Source organism: Diabrotica undecimpunctata, chromosome 5, assembly GCF_040954645.1.
Source record: "Diabrotica undecimpunctata isolate CICGRU chromosome 5, icDiaUnde3, whole genome shotgun sequence".
Classification (NCBI taxonomy): domain Eukaryota; kingdom Metazoa; phylum Arthropoda; class Insecta; order Coleoptera; family Chrysomelidae; genus Diabrotica; species Diabrotica undecimpunctata.
In genome coordinates, this window is record NC_092807.1 from 18,101,589 (window position 1) to 18,125,376 (window position 23,788).

The 23,788-nt window shown below is 31.8% G+C and overlaps 1 protein-coding gene across 2 annotated transcripts in view; it reads left to right on the forward strand.

Annotated features, from left to right (window-relative positions):
• Positions 1-4,436: 4,436 nt before the first annotated feature.
• LOC140441137 (uncharacterized) overlaps positions 4,437-23,788 on the forward strand; it is a 303,792-nt gene continuing 284,440 nt past the window's right edge. For both annotated transcript variants that reach the window (XM_072531599.1, XM_072531600.1), the window contains exon 1: positions 4,437-5,145. In XM_072531599.1, the coding sequence (XP_072387700.1) occupies positions 4,836-5,145 (310 nt within the window). In that variant the 5' untranslated portion in view covers positions 4,437-4,835. The remainder of the gene's footprint in view (positions 5,146-23,788) is intronic.

Here is a 23,788-nt window from a genome sequence, read left to right on the forward strand (position 1 = left end):
TAACTGGTCGATCACCAAAAATTATTTTTGGCTATGCGAGATGTTGCATGTGGTATGATTTAGGTAGTTTTTAATAGAACACTATCTTCAATATTACACCGACTCACACTTATTATTATTACATACTTTGGTTTGTATCTAACAGTTTTCAGAGTCTTTCGCAATTGAAATTTAAAATTATTGATATGCATCATTTTTAGTCCGCGATGGCTCAAAACGTAATGAGCAGCTCACTATCCATGTTAAAGGAACAAGGGCAAATGAAGAGAAATTTTTCTAGGCGTATACTTAGTTTTAGGTAGCTATCAATAAAATTTTGCAGAATTCCCAAATAAAAACCAATAAATTACATTTGCATTTAATACATCTATTTTAGATTTATCTGTCAAATTACCAAATCTTGCGGGTTTGCAATGAGTTTATGGTCTATACCTGCTACGGGGTGCAGGTAGGCCAGTGATGAGTTTACCAATTTCTCAGGGTCTATTTGAAAATCCTTACTTTTATGGCAGTGATGAGTTTGTACTATGTACGAGGGTATTTATGGTAATTGGTGATGAGTTTACGTGTACCCGATTTAAGTGAGAGACCCTTCACGTGTTTTAAATGGCTATGAAAACTGCTTCCTTTTGCGTCCCAAAAATAAACAAGTACTTATGGCTGTAAAGGAAAGCAAAAATGTATATCAAATAGAGCATCATCCCAAAGTTAATTTGACGGTTATGTTTACCTTTGCAGCATCAGAAACAACAGCAGCAATGATTATTTACCCTTATAAACGAATACCTAGCAATCATCTAAATTCCGTTTTACGAGAATGGGGCATAGGATGTAGCGATACGGGATGAATGAAGAATGAAAACTTCTATAAATACCAGCGGGCGAACTTTCGACACAAAATTGTCTTTGTACCTGGGGTAATCGAAGGGTCAAATTTTATTATAGGAAATTTCGACATCGCGGCGTAAAGCAGGTAGGTAGGTAATTAGCGGCGATGGACATTTGCACCCAAGCAGGACAAGCGGGTTTTCCCAATATTTATTGTCACGGCGGGGGGCGTGGCACTTGTGTACTTGTGACTAAATTATTTCAGTTGTAATTTATTTCTTGTTTGACGTTGGCTTGTGCACGTATACGGATATTTAAAAAATGAGTTTGATAAAAAGTTCCCGTGGTCGAGATTTATTAGTGGCGGAGCATCATTCGTTCTCGAAACAGAAAGTGTTAAAAAGCGGCGAGATATTTTGGCGCTGCATCCAAAGAAACACTAAGTGTTTCGCAAAAGTGTTTACAATAGGCTGTGAGGACCTCACCATCACAAGAAGTGATTTGGTACATAATCATGAAGCCGATCCAAAAAAGCTTGAAGTAAAGATGGTAACCAATGCATGTAAAGGAAAAGCCCAAGAGGACATATCGGAAAAGCCTGCCAAAATTACAAGAACTGCTGTTGCTGAGTGTGATGCCAATTTGCTGACGGTTCCTGACATAGCTAGCATAAGAAAGAACATTTACAACTGTCGTCGTAAACTGTTACAAGGTCCGTTACCAAGAAGCATATCAGAAGTCCATAACGCGGTTAGTAATTATTCTGCTAAAACCTGTCGCAATGAAAGTTTTTTGTTTTTAAATCATCCTGAATTAAATGTAATTGTATTTTCATGCGAGACAAATATTCGTTTGTTGTGTAAATTAAAAACTTTGTATATGGATGGTACATTTTCATAAAGTACCAAATATTTTCTACAATTATTTACTATACATGGCTTGGGAAATGGACATTAGCATACTGTTTGTTAAAGGACAAATTGTCAATGACATACAAAAATTTATTTTCTTTATTAAGGTCTAAGATTTTTGAAACATTTCAATTATCATTAGAGCCAACTGAAATATTTGTGGACTTTGAAAAAGCAATTCACTGTGCTTTATTGTATATGTGGCCCAATGCAAAAATTAGTGGATGCCGTTTTCACTTACACCAAAACTGGTTTAAAAAAATTCAATCTTTGGGTTTGGTACAAGAATATAAGGATACAAATTCAGAAATTGGAAAATGGTGAAGGCATACGTTTGGTTTAACTTATTTAAATCCAGCAGAAGTTAAAGAATGCTTTCTTTATGATTTAATATCATATAAACCTATAAACGCAACACTTGATATATATGCAGATTATTTACTGGAAAATTACATTTTCGATAGCGCTTTATTTCCACCACACATAATATGGTCTAATCAGAATCCGTCTATTGCGAGGACCACAAATGCCTGTGAATCCTTTCATTCGAGATTTAATTCTTCTTTTTATTCAACACTTCCTTCTATTTTTATTTTTATTGAAAAGTTAAAAGAATTTCAAGTAGACACTTATGTCAAAATAAATAGTTTACATATACCAGCAAAAATCAAAGATACTACTGTTAAGGCTAAATTGGCATTTTTGGAGAAAAGGATGGATAAACTACGATCCCAACAAATACGTAGGTTAGATTTTATAAAAGCTGTATCTTATCATTCCTATAATAGCAAATAAATCATTGTATACAAGTATATTAACGGTAAAATGTACAAAAATTAGGTACTAGTTGTATTATATTTAGATATTATTACAGTTATAAAGAAATAAAATGCACATTACTTTTATTAAAATAAATAAATTAATTAATTATGGTATTTTATTTATGTCGCAGCTATATTTATTTGGTGTCGAATATACCTGTAAGATAAAAACGGGAATTGGGGCTGGTGTCGAAAATTGCCATTAAATTTTAGTCGCTACCTGCTTAGTGTCGAAATTTCCTACGCCCATAAATACATAGAAAACGTTTTATATAAGTAACTAATTGCGAAAAACACTAAAGGTAAAAAAAATAAGGAAACCAAGATGAAAGTAATAAAAAAAATTGCCACAAGAGTCAATTCCGGGAGCAAACAATGTCAAACTGTTATGTAAAAATGTGAAGAATAAAGAAAAAATCTGCACACAATTGATAACATATTTTTTGATGTCTGGAACAATATGAATTTATCAAATTTGAAGAATACATCCCAAAGCAAATGTTCAAATTTGGAAACCAGCAAAGAAAACGTGCTGGTGAGTCGGCTAAAAGAAAGTTATTTTTTGAAACTGAGATATCCAGAACATGAAAAAATACAAATTCTCTCAGATATAACAGTGAAACAATCAGACGACACCAACCCATCTGTAAATAACCTTTTGTATACAGGTTGTGTTATTCTTGTTCCTATAATATATCTAAATCAAAAGTTGGAATAAAATGTCTATGTGATAGAGACCATATTAATATGTGTGCAAAGAAACATCAAGAAATTTTATGTACGGCCAATAACTGTAGTTCTGTAAGTTTTCAAATTTGTGTTAATTTTTGATATACATTATTATTTCTGATGAAAATAACCTGAGTATTTATAAAATTTAATGTTTCATTGCTAAAAAAAAAAACAAAATATTTCGCTTTAAAAGATACCAATTTACAATTTTAATTCAATTAGCAATTCCTTAAGTGGCCAATCACTGTACCCGTTACCCTACTACCTAAATGAGCTAAATGTATACGCTATAAACGAAAGATAAAACATATTTACAGAACGAAAAACAAAAGACTAAATAAAAAGAGGAATAAGCAAAATCTAATTATTCCCTACATGAAGCAAAAGAAGGTATAGATTTTACTGAAATCTAGTGTAGGTAGGTACCTACTCCATTAAAAAAAATGTACCTATTAATAAACTTAGCGCTTTGATATCAAAAGTATTTTAAGATAAATAAATGTATCTACAGATGAAGGGCGATGATGAAAGACCGATAGTACCTATTTAAATAAAAAGATATATACCAACCTTTATTTTATAAAATAAAAAGTATCAACAACAATAATTACAAATTGAATCGATAACATATGTTTTGTTATTGTATAATGTAATAACAATAAAGGAAAATAAATTGTTATGCCAAAAATTAGACAAATAGGTAACATCTAGAAAATTCAAATTCAACTTAGTCTGCGAAAATCATTTCAAACAATAATTGCACTACTCATTTCACCCCCTAGGGTGCAAACCACTACAATTCAAACTTCAAAAATTCACTCCGAGCACAAATAGATATCCTAATGTTAACCCCATAAACAAATGTGCAACAAAACACAATTTAACTCTACGTGAATCTAACCTAAAAATTGAAGCGTCTCAAAGTCTAGCAGGGAGTGGCTAAACCACACAATATCGATAAGTTACGCCTTCTACGGCTAAAAACAAGTTGTAGGATCCGAGCAGGCCAATGACGAGCTGCTTGGGTGTGGCCAGCGTTCAGTTTCGCTGAACGGTAGCGAAATCTACCGGTTGAGAGGCCAAACCACAGTCCGAAGTGTACTATTATATGATTATTCTTCATTATAGTGCCTACGTCCGTAGGTAGTAGATGGTTGGTTTACAAACGGTCAATTTTCCTACGTAAAAAAACGACATATGCACTCAATTTCGTGTAATTTGGTTTCGGGCTCGATCTTCAAATAGTTTTTACTCAATTATAGTGTGGATTACACCTATTATCGTCATTCAGTGTGCTAAATTGCTTTCCTTGGTTCAGATTAACGTTATTAACTTTTTAAACTGTTCCTATTACCGAAGTTTATCGTTTTCTCACCTTTTCGGGTCAGTGATACAGTGATTCGACTTAGTGATTTTAGTGAACTTTTTCAAGACGTCTCCAAACTTCAGCAAAGTGGATAACAAACCCTTTACAACGTTGAATTTTACGGACCTGGGTTCCCCTTTCGGGGGGCCCAACGAAGATCCTCCAGGCACCCCTACGATGTCGGGAGAGGGTCACATAGGCCCGCCGACACCTCATGAATCCAACAATTCCACACCTGTATCTAAAAGTGCATTCATTGAGCTGCAACAGCACGGATACGGACCCCTGCGGACCTCTTATCAGCACCACTTCAACTCTCCGGCGGGAAATGCACACTCAGGTCCGACGGGGGGTCACGACGGCGGCTTTCCGAGCCCCAGGGGTGCCTTAGGAGCCTATCCCTTTCCTCCGATGCAGCAGCATTCGTATACGGGTTACCATTTGGGATCTTATGCTTCGAATTGTCCTCCTTCTCCTAAAGATGACGGTGAGTTTTTCAAATATTTTCAAAATTCGACAAAAAAATGTTTAAATGGCATTTGCCGTTTGAAGCAATGGAAGAAAAATTTATCAAATTTTTATTAAATTAAAAATTACTATTTTTCCGTGGACTTCTATTTTATACATTTTCTAAATTTTCACTCTTTGAAATCTTCTTAGAAATCTCTTGTTTTTAATAGAGCGTAGGCCATTATCCATCACTTTGTAGTTTTATTTCATGTCATTAATTGAAATTTAATCTTTTGTGTGATTGGGCATTTATGAAGATCCCGTTTTTTACTTCTCTTCAAATCTTTAGCTAGCTTCTGCTTGCCTCTCTTTCTTTTTACTCTTGGATATCTAATAGCAAAGTATTTCAGAAAAATGTCTTTTTTGCTTTGATATGGTTTACGTCTCAATATAGTGTGGAAAATAGGTACAGAAATTTTGTACAAATTTTCATTTAACAACTTTTAAACAATTGTATTGGTATTCTTACTTTAACTTTGATGTTTTTGTCCTACAAAAATGTTTGAAATATATTTTAATGAAATTGTAACCAATCCTACAATTTCTTGCATCAATAACAGCATTTTCTCTCAACTAATTTGGAAATTTGCTACGAATAAGAAAGATTATCCGACGATGACATATTCCTAGGTACCTATTTTGTGATTGGAGGTACCAAAAGATTTTTTCTTTGTGGTTTCCAGATGATAAAGAAATTATTTAATTCTGTACTGCTCCTTTTACAGATTTTTATCAAAATTAAATGAACAATATAGTCTTTTGTTAGTAGGTAATCCTGTTGCTGGTTATAAGTTACTCTCAATCTTATCACTCAATTAGCTAATATTAATGAACATCGTCGGTAATTGATATTTCTTATAATTTTTATAGAATGATATTGTTAAAACCTAGTATGCTCATAACTTGATGAAACAATTTCTTTCCGTAATTTTCTATTTATTGTTTTTTGCCTCTCTTTTGACAACATTCTTCATCTCTGAATGAATCCCTTGGCTTTTCTCTTCTCTTTTTTTCTTAATTTGAAAATCTGTTTCTATATTATATTTCCAACCTTCGTATTAGATGAGCTTTTATTAGTACCCCGGTTATACTACTTTCTTTTTAGAGCTCTTAAAATTTTTGGATTGTCCTTCGGTCCCATTTATTTTTTTTTTCACCAACATTTTCCTCGGATTCCTTCTTCAGTATAATTCCAGAGCTTTAATATAAGCTTAGAATCCAAGTAGACTCTCAAAGGTCACTATAGATCTACTTACTGATTTGTTTGAATATTCTTACTTTGAGATTCTTGATGCCAGCTTATTATTTTTCGCCATTAATCTAGCTTATAATTATTTTTCACAAATCTGATATCACTAAAAAATATTTAAAAATTTAGATTTGTTCAAACGCATATAATTTTCTTTCTTCGATTTTTATTTAAACCTTTTGTGTTGTATTTTAATTTCTGACGACGTTTTCCAGTTTATTCTTGATATTAGATACTATAACAATATCTTTCGAATCAATGTCTCTTGTGAAATAATAAGCCTAATCTATTAACATTCGCCCCGCTTAGCATTTTTATCATGCTTTTTTAATTTGTATTATTTTCTGAATCTGCAGATTGAGGACTTATCAAATGCTTTATTTTAATACATAGACCACAATAATTAATAATAGATTTAACAGTCTTTCGGGATGAACCGCGTTAATTATCATCGCGCCGAGCTTTCGACATCCTCTTTGATGTCTTCATCAGGACTTCCGAGGTCTTAGTCTCCCGAGCCCCCAGACGCTACTATACTGATCACCAACCAGTAATGTAACATAATGCATGTATAGTAATGTACAGTAATGCATTGGTTCGTGATCAGTGTAGTAGTGTCTGAGGGCTCGGAAAACTGAGACCTCGGAAGACCTGAGGAAGACATCAAAAAGGATGTCGAAAACTCGGCGCAATGATAATCGACGCGGTTCAATCCGGATAACTGTTGCGTTTAATATTAATTCTAGTAATACTCTTAATCTTAGCTCTAGGTTTAATTTTTTGCAACGTTTTCTCCACTTTACCTTCAATTTATCATCTTTTAGAGTAGATACTATTTTATTGTGAATAAGCCACAATTGAAGGTTAAAATAAGTTTATTGAAGTTTCAATTTCCACTTCGGAAATCCCTTTTCAAACAAAAAACATTTTTTTTCATTTTTTCAAAACATATCCAATTATTTTCGAGAATGTTTCAATATTTTAAAATCTTCTATATTATCTTTAAATTATCACTTTACGTATATTTGTCTTATTTAAAAAGAATACAAAGAAATTAGGACCTAAAAATAAACATCTTTGCTTCAGGCTTTATTTGAGCATAAAAAGAGTTTTGTAATTTATTATAACTGCTTAAAAAATAGGATAATAAAAAAACTGTCAGAATATAAACCCTTTCTTATTATTTTTCCAGCGTTTCCTCCACTTTACCTCCCATTTATGATCTTGTTGCAAGTATTATCTTACAGAATTATCTTTTGTACATATGTATCGTTTATAAAAATGAATAACGAGAAATTTAGACCTAATGACGTATTGTCCAACGTCAAACGAATTTTATTCAAATTGTCCTGTAACTACAATATTTTCTGCACTCTTTAATGGTTTTTAAATTTGTTTTACTAGAAGATCTGGACGAAAATGTAATGTTTTAAGCTTTATTTGGATTTACAAAAAGTTATGCTTTATGAAACATGAAATACACTCCGATTTCTTAGCTTTTCTTTTATTCTTATTCGTTTACGACGCTGTATCTTTGACTGATGTTTTCTATTGTTATTCTTTATTATACTTTTCTTATCTTTCCTCATTCTAATTCAATGGTATATAATTCACTTTCTTGTTTTTAACGCTAGTTTCTGATAACCTTATCTTTATAACAATGACCCTATAATGTATAAGACATAATGTGGGAGCATTTTTTGTAAATTTATAGAAGAAAGTTATGGCTGTACACGATACACCTAATCTGTATTGTTTTTGTTGCTTGTGTTTTATAATATTACAATTTTACATATAATTTAGAATTTCAATTTATTCATTGACGTATTAATGAGTAAATAACACACACTTCGTAAAATTCAATAATTTTATTATAAGCTATTACATTTCTTTACACAAATTTATCAAATTTTTCTTTACAAATTTACAATGTGAATTTACCTTTTTTTCTTGCATCTTTACTTTACAATTACTGGGCTGTTTTCACCAGGTCTACTATATTGTTCTAAAGCTGTTTTCTTGTGGCATTTTAAAGTAATTAATATTTAAATGGGAATAAGCCACAATTAAAGCAAAGTACGTTTATTGACGTTTCAATTTCCACTTCGGAAATCGTTCTCAAAATACAAACATTAGTAAATTAAACAAATTTTGTTTTTTTTGTTACTTGGTGAAAAATTCTCATAATAATTTAATTTTATCTGACTTATTGATATTGACAATTCAGGCATACATTATACATTTTAAAGTAGACGACTTTAAAATGATATTGCCAATATTGTTGAGTTGCGCTCCTGGGACGACTTTACTTATAAGATAGTTCATTGGATTACATGAAATCAACTGTAACTTGGGAATATCCGTCAGAAAAAAATCATAGCATGTAATTCGTCTTTAAAAAGACGAACACATGTCATGATGATAGTAAAAATCTCCTGTTAGTGATTCCATAGTAAATTATGAGGGAAAACCAGAAAAAAACCTCATAATACTATCCCGACTTGATAAATATTTGGTCGTACATTCAGTTTACCTTCAGTAAACACCAAATTCTGATTTTATATGTTTGTTATTTAAAAAACATAAATGATGTATCTTCTATATGTTACTAACTTACTAATACTGGTATTTTCCTTTTAATAAATTCCTCTTCTAATATGGGTAACCAGATCTGGTAATTCACCAAGTAACAAAAAAAAAACAAAATTTGTTTAATTTACTAATGTTTGTATTTTAAAAACGATTTCCAAAGTGGAAATTGAAACGCCAATAAACGTCCTTTAACCTTTAATTGTGGCTTATTCCCATTTAAATATTAATTAGGTCTACTATAGTTTTCTCTTATTCCCGTCCACTATTGTTTTTCTTCAGTTTTCCATTCTTAATTCAATTATGACTTGTTAATTGGTCTTTCTATTTACTTGGTACTCATAATAATGAGCAAGGTTCCATTTTTATTCATAGTGCATATTTTTATCTTCTTTAGGTATGCCAGTATCATCTTATTATCATAGATTTAATAAATCTTGATGTATTTCCATTATTTCGGATATTTTGTGATACTCTATCTTCATATATTCATTATAGCGATTTTTTTTGGTTCTATTATCCTTATAACTTTACTTTGGAGAATTTTAAACCTTTCCCCACTTTTGTCAATGCCATTGTTTCTGCTTCATGTTATTAATGATTTTTGTTTGTTCTAGAGTCTTTAGTCTATTAAAAAGTTTATCTTTTCTTGTTAAACTTTCATCTAAATATAGATTTATTATAATAAAATAATTTTAAATCTCTTAAATCTTTAAATTTTATTACTCATCTCTTATTTTTTTTGGATTTGTCAATACTCGTAGCAAACACAAAGTTGTCACTTGCTTTAATGTATTTATTATTTCATGCCATGGTCACTGGAACTCCAAATATTAAAAAACCGCGGAGTGCTACCATTTAAAAAGGTGCGTTTTTTAGAAATGGGTGAATTAGTCCTTATGCAATAGAGTCGATTTAGGTGAGTTCTATGCACTTTTAGTACATGTACATCTTCAGAAAAGTTGTTCAAAATTAAATTTTCTATCTAAATGTAACCTTTTAAAGTCTAAAATATTCTTTTTTGACAAAAATATATTCAAAAATCGAAGCAAAAGAAATACGAAAACTCGCGATTTTTTTCTACGAGGAAATAAATAAACATTGCTTAACCGAAGAAAACCTCCATCCTTCCTCTTCAAAATGACGTTTGGTAGAAGTCTTTAAGATTAACAGAATCCGAGATACGAGTTTTCATATCTCGCCGCACACGCCATTTTTGGGTCAGTTTCCCTATTTTTTCGCAAACATTGTTGTATAACTTTTTTTCTAAGTAGTTTTATGTATGCAATGTTACATTAAATGAAAAGAAAAAGTAATTACCTTTTAAAACGGTCTACTGTAAAAGGCTATAAGACTAATTTTAAGCAAGGTACGGCTCTTCAAAATTTTCTACTTTCTACTCTAGTTTTTCTACTTCTAATTTCTACCCAATTTATTTCAGCTTTATTTCTCTTTTGAAACATTTTTTTCTACGGCGTACACATTCTTGATAAATTGATCTTTTCCTCCTCCTCCCCTATACGAGGGGGTTTTTAGAAGGAACGAGTGGCAGACTTTTTCGCAACTTTTTTGGGGTTCCATAATTGACATTCTCAGTAAAATTCAGTTTGTTTGTATGATTTTAAGAGGTTCAGTGGCATTTTCGTCTCTGACAACTGGAGTATTCTCTTCTTATACCTTTGGTACATAGAAATCTTTGCAAGCACCTCAATTTGACCATACCTTGGTTAACGTTAGTCCTATAATATTTTACAATAGACTATTTTAAAGTACAGAAAATAAGATTTGTTTTTTATTGAGTAATACGTATACCTAAATGTACTAGAAAAAATAATGAGAAATGTGGTAACACTAAAGTAGACAATTTTGCAGAAGTGTATCTTGCTTAAAATTGGTCCTAGACCCTTATACAATCATACAATTCTATTAAATGTACCATTGATTATACCTAAAACTGTGTAGAAAAAAGATATAGAACAATGTTTGCCAAAAAATCAAAATTGAAAAATCATATCTGGAATATTGTAAATCCTAAACGTTCATTACCAACGTCATTTTAAAGAAGAAGGATAGAAGTCTTTTTCTGTTAGGCAATGCCTATACCTATACCCTCGTAGAAAAAAGTTATGGGGCAAAAAAAATTTCGCTTGTGTTAATGTTTATTTTTCTCTAACTTTTTCTTTAACTTTTCTGTCAACTTTTCCGTAGATGTATATGTACGAAAAGTGCATAAAATTCACCCAAATATACACTAGTGCATAGGAATTAATTCATGCCTTTCTCTGCACTGCCCAGTTTTTTACTATTTGGGAGTCCATTGACCATATTATGAAAGAATAAAAGCTTTTTAACGTTACAGTTCCTTTTAGCCCTATTTTTTTGAACATAATCAGTAGCCTATTAATCTCTTGTAAAATATAATGTAAAAATGAGTGCAGATAAATTATCAACTTCCTTTACTCGTGTTTGCACTCTGAATTTCTTCGTTGCACCTTGTGCTGTTCTTGTTGTTTCACTGGCATTAGTTCTTCATGAGTTTTTTGTGTCCTATATTTAGTGTTTTCTTCTCTTTTACAATATGATACTGCACTCCTCCCTGCAGGAACATACAATGTGACGCTGAGACATGCCTCTGTATTCTAAAGAGCACAAAACCATTTAAATAGAATTGTTAGGTGGTACACCAGTTAACCCATCTTGGAGAAAACCTCGAATTCAGAACCTCTATATCCTACTTGGGAGTTCATTTTAGCAGGCCTCTCAACTGGAACATTGACATTAAAAACAACTTAGACAGGGTAAGAAAAAGAGCTAAACTCCTGGATGCGTGGTCTCGAAAACTCGGAAATATCTTAAACAAAACTCTCTTGCATACCTTCAAGACTTTCGTCAGGCCCATGATCAAATACAAGCGTGTGTCTCAACGTCACTAAACAATCGCCTAATCAACGCCATTGAGGCAATAGAAAGGAAAATCCTAAGAAAACGCAAGAGGAAACGTGCAGATTATTCGTCAGGACACCGCCGAAGGCATATACTCACCAGACTCCTTCAAATAAAAGTTCCATTCCTTCTAGCCAAACTTCTACACTTCGCTTGAAACAAACTTCCTGATTACGACGTCCTAAAATCAACTCTCCTTAAATATCACTATTCCCCTTAAGTTTCTTAGTATGGCTGGTGACACCGAAGGTACCTTCTGCTCATCGCTTGGTTGGCTAACCCTAAATTCTTCTCCATAGCGCTCCTTTTCTTAGATAATAGCACTGTCTAAAACTCTCTACCACTTAAAAACTACCCACTTGCAACTAACGTTGCTCACTTCCTCAAAATCTCCCGCAAAATAACTTCCTTGAAGAAACGCAAGATTAAACAAAATTCTAACGTTTAGATTGATTGATTGATTTCCAATACTTCAATACTTGGTTTAATTTGATCCATTTTTCTTATAATCAATCGCCTCTTCTTACTTTTACATAATGTTGTTACTTTTTTAAAGTTCTTTTCCTATGCTTTCTTCTGTTTTTTTTTCTATTTAATATTTATTTCTATTTCCTCAGTTACATTTTATTTTAGTTGTCTTATGATGTTTCAGTTCCTGTATGCTTATGCTGCGTATGCTGATTACTTATAGGTGATCTGTAGATATATCGTTTCTCTACTAAAAAGAGATAGATTTGATTTCCAGTTACCGAATCAATAGCCACGTAATTTTATGGATATTTTTGTGTTTGAATTTTCTCTATAGCGTTGCTCTTTCTCTACTTTCACAATAAAATCCACTAGTATCGCTTCATTCTTCATTACCATCCCAATGTCAAATCAAGATTTAAATATAACTTTTGCTTTTGTGCTTTGCCAGCATTCGTTTTTGAGGCATCGACAATAATTAGGTGATAAACGTCGAAGCCTATGTGGTGTTCTGCTACTAACCAACATTTTTAAAGTAAATTATCTTATCTTTTGTATTACCATTGACCATAAATAATTCTCATTTGTGCCTCGCTTTTCTTCTCCATTATACCGTATTGAATATTTACTTTTATTTGTGTAGAAGAATAGATGACGCAGATTTCAAAAATACGTCCCTTAAAATAACCAGTAACAAGAGAAACATTGTTTTATATACCTAACGATAACTTTTTATTTAATTTTTTATTCTATCGAAATTTCGTAAAAGAATGAAATTATATGCGTCATATATGTGGACAAAATGGTGACTTGGTCATATGATGATATCTAATTTATAACCTTTCTTTATTACTGTCATAAAGTTTGAGCTTTATATTGCGTTTTTGTCTATGACATATAAAAATATCTTAAATCTTTAGTTTCTTTAGAAATTTAAGTTTCATTACGTGGGGTTGGTGTGTTGGGTGTTTATTAGATTCAATATACATTTATTTTGATTTTTTTTCATGAATCTTAAGTGTTTTCTTGCATCTAATCCTCAAAATTTTATACCAAAGAGTTTAAATTTTATTAAGTATTAGATAATAATAATTTTTTAATATAGAAATTTAAAATGCTTCTTTAAGGTATCTTAATATATCTCCAAAAAAATTTGGGAATAGACTATATATCTAGCATTCTATTTATTTCGTTTTTCTTGGTTTATTGGTCCCTTAGATACTATTTGGTCCTAACATTTTCTAGAATAATATGGTCTGCCAATTTCTATTTTAGTTTTACTATTTGTTCTGCACCGCTACTTTGGTTACTTCTCTAATCCATTAATTTCCTTTTCGAATCATGTTGACTTAATTTTTTCTATTTCAATCCTCAAGCATCAATTTTAAATATACTACAGCAAAGTTTCTATACTGGCATTGTATTAATTTTTGTTCTCTACAGTAAAATGCTCAAGCGAGCATCACGGAACTAGCGCCACAAAATCGGTCAAAATTGACCATAACTTGTTATTTTGATTTTTGAGATCTTGAGATTATAAGATCTTAATAACAAATGCGATAGAACTGCGGCTGCATAGAAATTTGATTAAAAATATTGTAAAGAGAATAGTAAAAACAGCAATTTTGTTGATTAATATACCGCCTACTAAACCCTGTTTTATTCATATCATTTTAAATCAATTTATTATTTTCTTAATTCTTAATTAATGTTATTATTAATTTATTGTCGACCCATTCCGTCACCACAAAACTTACCCCACCCAAAAAAAAAGCACTAATGGGCAGAGATAAATTTTGATAAGGGCACCGTACCAATATTATTCTTAGATAAATTTCTTGGTAATGAAAAGAGCAATACAAACTAAAAAGACCTTCTCAAAACTGCTCTATCAGAAGTACCTTTTAGTGTGGACCAGGCTGAATCTAATGCTGATGCAGTCATCATTGCTGCATTCCAAGCCTATGATTCTGTGACTGTCGTAGCAGAGGACGATGACATTCTTGTCTTGCTCACGGCATTAGAAAGGAAGTAGTCCAATGTTGTGTGTTTAAAGTGTTAATTTTTTTTTGTACGTATCAGGTATCAGAACGGTCTCAGCGTATTGTTCAGTATATCGTATAAGTTTATTCTATTAACCTAATAGGTTCTAAATCTTGTTACCCTATTTTTTTGTCCAATTTGTCTACATTCCATACTTTTTTAGGTTTATATGTTTTTTTGTGTAAATATTTTATTCTGTTATAATGAGCTTCTCATTGTGTTTTTCTATACTTCACTCTTGTCTACCTTGCAAATGGTAAATATCTCATACGTTTTCTCTTTTATCACTGCCCATTCGGCTTTTTATTGACATTCGTCATATAATTTTAATAAGTTCTTTTATTTGATCTTGAAATTTTTTTTTAATAAAATGAACAATTTGTTCCTAACAAGGTATGTTGAATTCGAAATTATATCATTTGCATCAGACATTCTTCTCCTTAATATTAGGTGAATTACAGAGATTTGATCGGTCAATTATTGGCAAATAAAAGACGTCAACTACTTCATTGATTTACTAGAATACGTTCCGCTTTCATTATTTTTTAAAAGCATCCTCAGTTCTCTACAGAAAGTAATGATCTTAGAATATAAGTAAAAAACGAACAGGGTTCATACTTACAAAACAATTTGTAGGCTTTATGATGTTATAAAAACTCTACGGTAACTTAACATTAAAACTTAACAAACTAAACGAGAAAAAAAAAAACAAAAAACCAACCAATTCCCTCGATAATCGTACCTCAATACATTTCAAATAAACAGATGTACGAAAGCAAGCCACATGTGGAACTATGACATTCAACAACGGATAGCAAACAACTGAAAATATTCTAGTGTGGTTTGACCATTGAAAGAGCTTTAACAAAACATCCAAATGAAGCCATCGGTCAAAATAAAAAAGTCAGCAAAATTTAAATAAATGAACAATAGTGCTCGCATTCAGTTTCTCTTGTGTTTTTTGTTTTTTTTTTCTCGTTTAGTTTATTAAGTTTTAATGTAAAGTTATCGTAGAGTCTTTATAACATCTTATATCTTATCTTTTTGTAGAGAACTAAGGATGCTTTTAAAAAAATAATGAAAGCGGAACGTATTCTAGTAAATCAATGAAGTAGTTGACGTCTTTTATTTGCCAATAATTGACCGATCAAATCTCTGTAATTCACCTAATGTTAAGGAGAAGAATTTTGAATTCAACATAACTTGTTAGGAGCAAATTGTTCATTTTATTAACAAAAAAATTGTCAATTACGTTATTCAACTGACACAAATAGAAAGAAAATCACACTGAAACTTGAGTCATGGTACAAGTCAACAAGACCTAAAATTATGAATATAATCAACTAGAAAAATAATGCACAAGAGGTCGTAATAGAAAAAAATCTTAGAACATATCAGGACCAAAAAGGATTTTAGATGAGGTTACCTAAATGCATTTGTTCAGGTTAGTGAATGTATTAAGTAATAAGTATTTATTGGTAACAAACAGTTCTTAACAAAAATTTGAAAAGTTTATTATAATTAGTATAATCATTTTGTTAATTTTAAATTTTACTTGTGCTGAAAAACTCTGAAACGGCATTCTTCCAGTTTTTATAATTTTTGGTGTTTTTAATTTCATGCTGCAAATTTTTCATCACCTTTTATATCAAAATGGCCTGTAGGCTATACAAAAATAATGTCCCTCTTTATATCACGTAAAACTGACATTAACGAAGATTAGGAGTCAAATATGACAAATCTAGTAATTTTCGTTTTAAACTAAAACCGCATTTTTCCAGTTTTTTAAATTTTTCCTGATTTTTTCTTTCTCCAAATGTTTCATTACCTTTCTTATCAACGTGACCTTTAGGCTTAGAGTTCTGAGATCCGTACCATAACTAAATTTGTTAATGTGTTTTTTGTGGACTCTTTTTTGTGTTTTTTTAATGAAACATTTTAACATAGAACCAGATTAAAGAAAAAATTATGAATTTTTCTATCAAATGAAATATTTCCTAGTAGTTATACTTTTAAACCTAGACTTAAGTGAAATATTGTAAACTTTAAATTAGTTATTTATATCATTGTTCTATTGTTGCATAGCTCTGAAGATGGCATTGTAAGCCGAAAGTGCTCAGCTAGAAAATATATGTTTACACACTTCAACAATACTTTTCTTTTCCATTCTTTGACTTGTCATAAGTGCGTACAAAAACATATCAGTGCTTTAAAATACTTGAAACTGTCCTGAATCTGAATCATTTCCAATAAAAAAAGGACTCACGCAGGGATGCTATTTACATCCGACCTTAGCTAAGATATCTATCCAATCCACGTTAAAAAAGTGGAGAAGGTAAATATCTGGAGTGGAAATAGATATGAATAGTGGTGAATACCAAACAACTACGAGGAGAGACATAAAAATGAACACAGTTCGACAAAATAGCGATACGCATTTTAAACTCTTTACTATAGGAAAATAATTAAAGTAGTTGAAATGGATTATTTAAGGAGAGCGTGTGGTATATCTAGCAACGGTCATATAAGAAACGAAGATATTAGAAGGAGAACAAATACACAAAAATACAAGCGAAAGAAGCAGTTAAGGGAATGAAATTAAAAAAATCTCCAGGCCCAGGCGGAATACATCCAGAGTTGATTAGGTATGGATCATCAAAACTGTTTGAGATGATCCGAAAATTATTCGAAAGATGCTTAAACGGAGAAGAAGTTCCAGAAGAATGGAGACAATCGTATATCTCTCCAATACACAAGAAAGGCACAAAGATGGATCCTAAAAACTATAGAGGGATCGCAATAATTGCTACTATAGGCCGACTATACTCAAAAGTACTACGAAACCTGATAGAAAATGATATTAAAGACAAACAACCCGAAGAACAAGCGGGATTTAGGGCCGGACGCTCCACTATGGATAATATTTTTACATTAAAAATTGCAATGGAAAAACGAGTGCAGAGAAATAGAGAAACTCATATAGCTTTAAGAGATTTGGAAAAAGCATATGACAGTGTACCGATCTCCCAACTATGGATAGAAATGGGTAACTTGAAAATAAACCCAATTCTTATTAACGCCACTCAAAAATATTACGTAACAAAACTTTGCAAGAATTAAAATGGGACAAGAAATCACCTCTCCTTTTCAAACAACAAACGGACTAAGACAAGGCTGCTGTCTGTCACCCACCTTATTTAAAATCCATTTGGACAGATCATTAGTAAAATGGGTAAAAAAATGTAAAAACATGGGAATAACGGTGGAAGAAAATAAGCTATATATACTTTTCTTTGCTGATGACCAGGTAGTAATTGCCGAAGACAGCTACGATCTTAGCTATATGGTAAGAAAACTGCAAGAAGAATATGAGGTGGCGGGTCTAAACATGAATATGACAAAATGTGAATATCTCTCAGTGGGAACAGATGAAATATGTGATCTAGTCTTGGAAGACTTAGAAGACTTAAACTCTCTTCTCTGGCAAAAAACAATTCGACGAGAAACCAAAAAACACATTTACGTTAGTATAGTCCAAAGTATTACACTTTACGGTTCGGAAGTATGGGACGTCACCAAAGCTAATAGAAACAAACTTATGACGACAGAAATGGATTATCTGAGACGAAGCTGCGGTAGATCGAAACTGGAGAGAGTTTTGAAACGAACAAATAAGAAACGAAATGAAAATGGAAAAAAATATCGATGATGACATAGAAAGAAAACAATTAATCTGGTTCGGACATGTTAAAAGAATGCCAGAGTACAGATGGCCTAGAAGAGTACTGGAATGGATCCCTTCTGAAAGAAGAACGAGAGGACGACCAGGGAGAAGTTGACGCAACGATATTGATGAAGCAATGGCGGCAAGAGACTTAGAAGAGGCAACTGCATATGACAGAAAAATATAGAAATTGGGGGCGGAGAAGCGGCGACAGCATACAAATACACAAATTTCACTGTAGACAGGATTAAATAGCTTATTAGATAACTAGTGTGGTATGGTCACGTCAAACGAATGGATGAAGATAAATGGCCAAGGCAAGCAATAAATTAGATAGTACATGGAAACGAATGCAGGGACATAAAACGATGGCGATTGAAACGCGATATTGTGCTATTGATAAAACTTTTAAAATCGTTTCTACTTCAACTAATACTGTTAGATAAAACAATTAAAAAAAAAGGAGGTACCATTACTATTTATAACCCATATCCATATCAAATGACGGTTTCTTGACAGCTCGATAAGATACATTTACTTATTACCTTCAAAATGCTTTTATAATTTGCACTATTTTTTGAACTATTTTTAAATGTGGCTTAATACATTAAACTTTGCTATCCACTTACTTATTGAAATGTAAAAGATATTACTGTATAAAAAGTACATTTGTCAATATTTTTTGATTGACATCCTTTTTGCAACGAAGTGTTACATTTATCTATCCGTTAAATTAGCTGTCCATGTTTTAAGTACATTTGATCCAAAACCAGCGACGTAATACTTTAGTAATCATAAAAACTTCTGTTATTTAAATTAAAAGTGCAGAAAATGTAAAAAAGTTTAGATATCTGGGAATATATACAACTAGTTACAGAGACATTGAACAAGAAGTACGAGAAAAAACCTTAAAAGCAAGTAAAGCGGCGGGATCTCTTAATGACACAATCTGGAAGAATAAACACCTAAGACAAGACACAAAACAATAATCTATAAAACAGCAATTAGACCTATATTAACATACACGATGGAGACAAGATCTGACACATTTAAAACGAGACGACTACTAGAAACAACAGAGATGAAAATACTTCAACGAATATCAGGGAAAAGTCTGTTGGATAGGGAGAGAAGCGAAAAAATAAGAAGAGCATCAAATCGATGAAGGAGTATATATTAGAAGGAGAACAAATCCTGTGTGGTATGGTCACGAAAAACGAATGGATGAAGATAAATGGCCAAGGCAAGCAATAAATTAGATAGTACATGGAAACGAATGCAGGGACATAAAACGATGGTGATTGAAACGCGATATTGTGCTATTTATAAAAGTTTTAAAATCGTTTCTACTTCAACTAGAACTAATATTGTTAGATAAAACAATTAGAAAAAAAAAGGAGGTACCATTACTATTTATAACCCATATCCATATCAAATGACGGTTTCTTGACAGCTCGATAAGATACATTTACTTATTACCTTCAAAATGCTTTTATAATTTGCACTATGTTTTAACTATTTTTAAAGGTGGCTTAATACATTAAACACTTTGCTACTCACTTACTTATTGAAATGTAAAAGATAGAGCTGTATAAAAGGTACATTTGTCAATATTTTTCATTGACATCCTTTTTGCAATAAAGTGTTTCATTTATCTATCCGTTAAATTAGCTGCCCACGTTTTTAAGTACGTTTGATCCAAAACCAGAATTGCAATGCTTTAGTAATCATTAAAAACTTCTGTCATTTAAGTTAAAAGTGTAGAAAATGTAGCAGTTCTTCTTCTTTCTATTTTAATAAGCTAACGTCTGTTTTAACGTTAATTTTAGCCTCCAATGTTGTGACCGTCTTATTCTTGGGCGTAACATTCTCCTTGTTCCATTTGTAGACCAGTCTCGTTCTGCTCTCACGTATATGTTTTTCGATATTATCCTTCTGATTTATATTTTCTATTCCACAACTTGTTAAAATTTTCTTATTTCTTAATCTGTATCTCATCGTTTAGAGTGTTATCTTTTGTATGACTTTCATATCTGCTATGTCCAATAATATTTGGAGTTTTTTTTTATATTTACCCTGTTTGTATTGTTTATGGCATTATCGGCCTTAATTTTTTTTGGTTTTTGTCTTTGATCACCAAACAGAAATATTCAGCTTAATAGTCATCTGCTAAAGCAGGATAACCAAGGAAAAAACTTACTTGTGGTCTTTCATTTACCCACTGCAATTAAAGATGACCCATTCTGCATCAAAGTAATCTTTACTTTTGTCTTACGTCGTACTATTTTATTGACTGCATACTGTTCTTAATACTAGTGCCCAAAGATACAATTATTCTCCAAAGATAAAAATGTTTTCAAATACTCAAACCAAATAATGGCCCTACCGCGAAAAGCCTGTAACAACCAGCAGATAGCAGACCGCTCTCCTCGTTGGTCAGACGAAAAGTGACTAACGTATGTTTTCACGTTTCAAATTAAATGTATGAGCTAAATGCTAAGAGCATGCAATATAGAAGACATGAATGGATGGGTGACAAAACGGAAACAGGAGTAGAACGAACACATTGGTAGAATGGACGAGGATAGGATAGTACGAATAGCAGGAGATAAGTCACCAAATAGACGAAGATGTATTGGCAGACCAAGAAAAAAATGGTGCTATAATTTAAACAATTTAGGAGGCTAATATTGAAGAAGAAACAGGCTTTAAAGCCTACATACAAGAAGGAGAAGAAGACATTCTAAATCGCAATTCCCTAAAATACATAGCAACTTATGAGATGTAGATCCTTTCTTACGTTAGTATTGAATTTTATGAATTCATGCATTTCTGTTTTTTATTATTTCTGGCTGTTTAGTTTCTTTTCCTACCATTAGCAATGCTTGCTTGAATATTGTACCACTTTTTATAGAAAGATTCTGATGATGATACATATTATCAACGAAATATAACATTTTAAGTCTTTACATATAGTGATTGAAGGCAAAAATGAGAGAGTAGGTGCCCAAAGAAGAATTTAAATAAAAAGATCGCTTTTGGTCAAAAATTAACTAATTTTTAACAAAAAAATAAACTGATAGCAGTATATGTATTAGAATTAAAATAAATAATACATTATTCGAAAGAAAGATACTAAAAAATATTAGTAACAAATATATCAAATTAAGTCAAAACTACCAATATTCAATAAAATATATAGTTTGGGTCATAAAAGCACGGGAAACAAGATTATATAGATTACTAGCTGATCCGCCTAACTTCGTACCGCCTTAGAATTAAATAATGAGTCTAAAGTAACAGAAAAAAACTCCAACGTATTATGTACGAAAAAAGTTGAATCAATTTTATAAAGCTTTCTGATAAATAAGATTAATTTAATTGACTATGCGCGAAACATGGACACTCAAGTTAATTCCGCAAACTTCCATTGGCTTTGTGATCTGTTTATTTTCATTGCAAAAGCCAAATACACGGAAAATCAAGACATGCATTGTATTGACGTGACAACGTCTTAAATTAGGTTGTGGCTCGGAGTCATTTAAGAAAAAGTGCAACGCCTGCTCACGTCTGTTACAGTGAGTCACCGAACGAGAGAGAGGCCCGCCGGACCGGCGAATGCCTTGCGTCTCTCTCCCACTCAAACATGATCGGTCCGCTGCGCGCGGCACTAGAGAATTAGGCGCGTTGAATCGCTAAAGTTGAAAAAAGTATCGTCAGCTGTGTCTGTAGTGAAAATGTGGAGTGCTTACAGTGTCCTATTTTAGGGGGAACCACCAGTATCAGATATAATTTTAGGAAATTACCTAGGGACCTATATTCTTTTATAATATTGCTATGGATTTATCCATTTAATATTGAGCAATGATTGTAAACATTCTTTATAGTTTAAACTTCAATGAAAATTATTAACTGTGTCTAAAGACATATATGATATGAGGTATTTTACCCAAGAGTATTAAGTATAATGAATATACATAAAAACATAATTTTGTTTTCTTAGGATTTAACATTTTTTCAGCACATTATCTCAAATTCACACTTAAATCAATATGTTTTTACTATTAGGTCTGTTGAATGTTTGTTCTTTACACAAAATTTAGTCTATACTTCATATTTATTAAAGGCGGTAAAATATACATTACAATTCAGTTGTTTATAAACCACTTTCAAAGCATAAAGAACCTTTTAAGCTTTGTTTATATTATTTTGTGTATATTAATTGAGTTAATTGGAGTAGCCCACTTTGATACAAAAATACAGTCAATTTATGGATATTTCAAGGTGACAATCTAAAAAAAGCTGATTTCCTCCCATGCATTTTATTAGAAACACTTGAAATTTAAAAAAAATTTAAAAATCGTAAGATGTAAGACCTTAATCGTGAGATCGTAAGATTTGTCTTCAATTCGTGAGTAGATTCGTCATTTACAACAACTACAACAATAAAGGTAAATAATTGTACACTAATATTTCATTATCCTAAACTATGATTGATTGATTCATTGTTAGATTGACACAAAAGTTGAGAAACTGAGTTTATAGCGGCAATTCCTTGTTCCTATTGTGCAATTTAATAATATTCATATCAATAAATATTCTACCGAGAAAAAGACGTTGTCACGTAAAATCTTCGCCCGTAAAACCGACTTTACAGGCAACCGATTTTTTTTTCCTTGATGATCGCTGCCTCAATAACATTAGTCATTAGCATTTTCAGTCAGTTTCGTTCCATTGCACAGTCGAGATTAAATCATATTACGCATTATAATGAACACTTATCCTACTTTTAATTATTGTAAATTGTTAGGTGTGAGTACAGGCTTCCAAAACAACTTTCTTGAAAGAAAATTAAGAATGTTCGCATTCAGATCATCAACATCTGTATTTTTGCCGCTAATACTGGGTGTCCAATTGAGGTTTCTGAACAAGTGATCTACGTCCGGAAAAACACGTTGAATACGCTCGGCAAATCAAATTAATAATAAATTTACTTGAGTATTACACTGAGAAGGTAAAACGATAATAATTGTAAACGTCACTACTGTGACTGCTGTGTAGCGCTAGATGTGTTAGAATAGATGTAAGTTTCAAGTAGTTGGAATTTTATCTAATCACTACATTGGTAGATATTTTTTAATTTAAACGTTTTTTATTGACCATAGATTAACTTAAAATTAACAGCGGTTGAAAGAAAATAAAAAGGTTATATATATGTTTGTGTGTTAAGTTTAAGAGTTTAAACTCGAATGCCTTCTTTTGGCAACTGTTTCAATATAGTCCCTAAGAAAGGTGGGGGAATTAAAAAACATATGAACCACACTGATTCACTCGCGTTTTCAGATACAATTAGAGTAAACAACTACTACTCTTGATGCATAAATAACAATAATGTCTAAAAATGTAAACTTTTTGGAGTGAGTGTTAGAGAAGGCTTCTTGGGTGAGAAGAACAGGAGACAGGCTTTGTTTTCATCTCTACTCCATGCTGTTTACTGGGTGAGAAGTAACACTGGTAGACGCCTGGTGGGGATAACTGATATATAATAATATATAATGATGTATAGTAATAACTAATCAGTTATTGACCAGAGGTAGAATGATT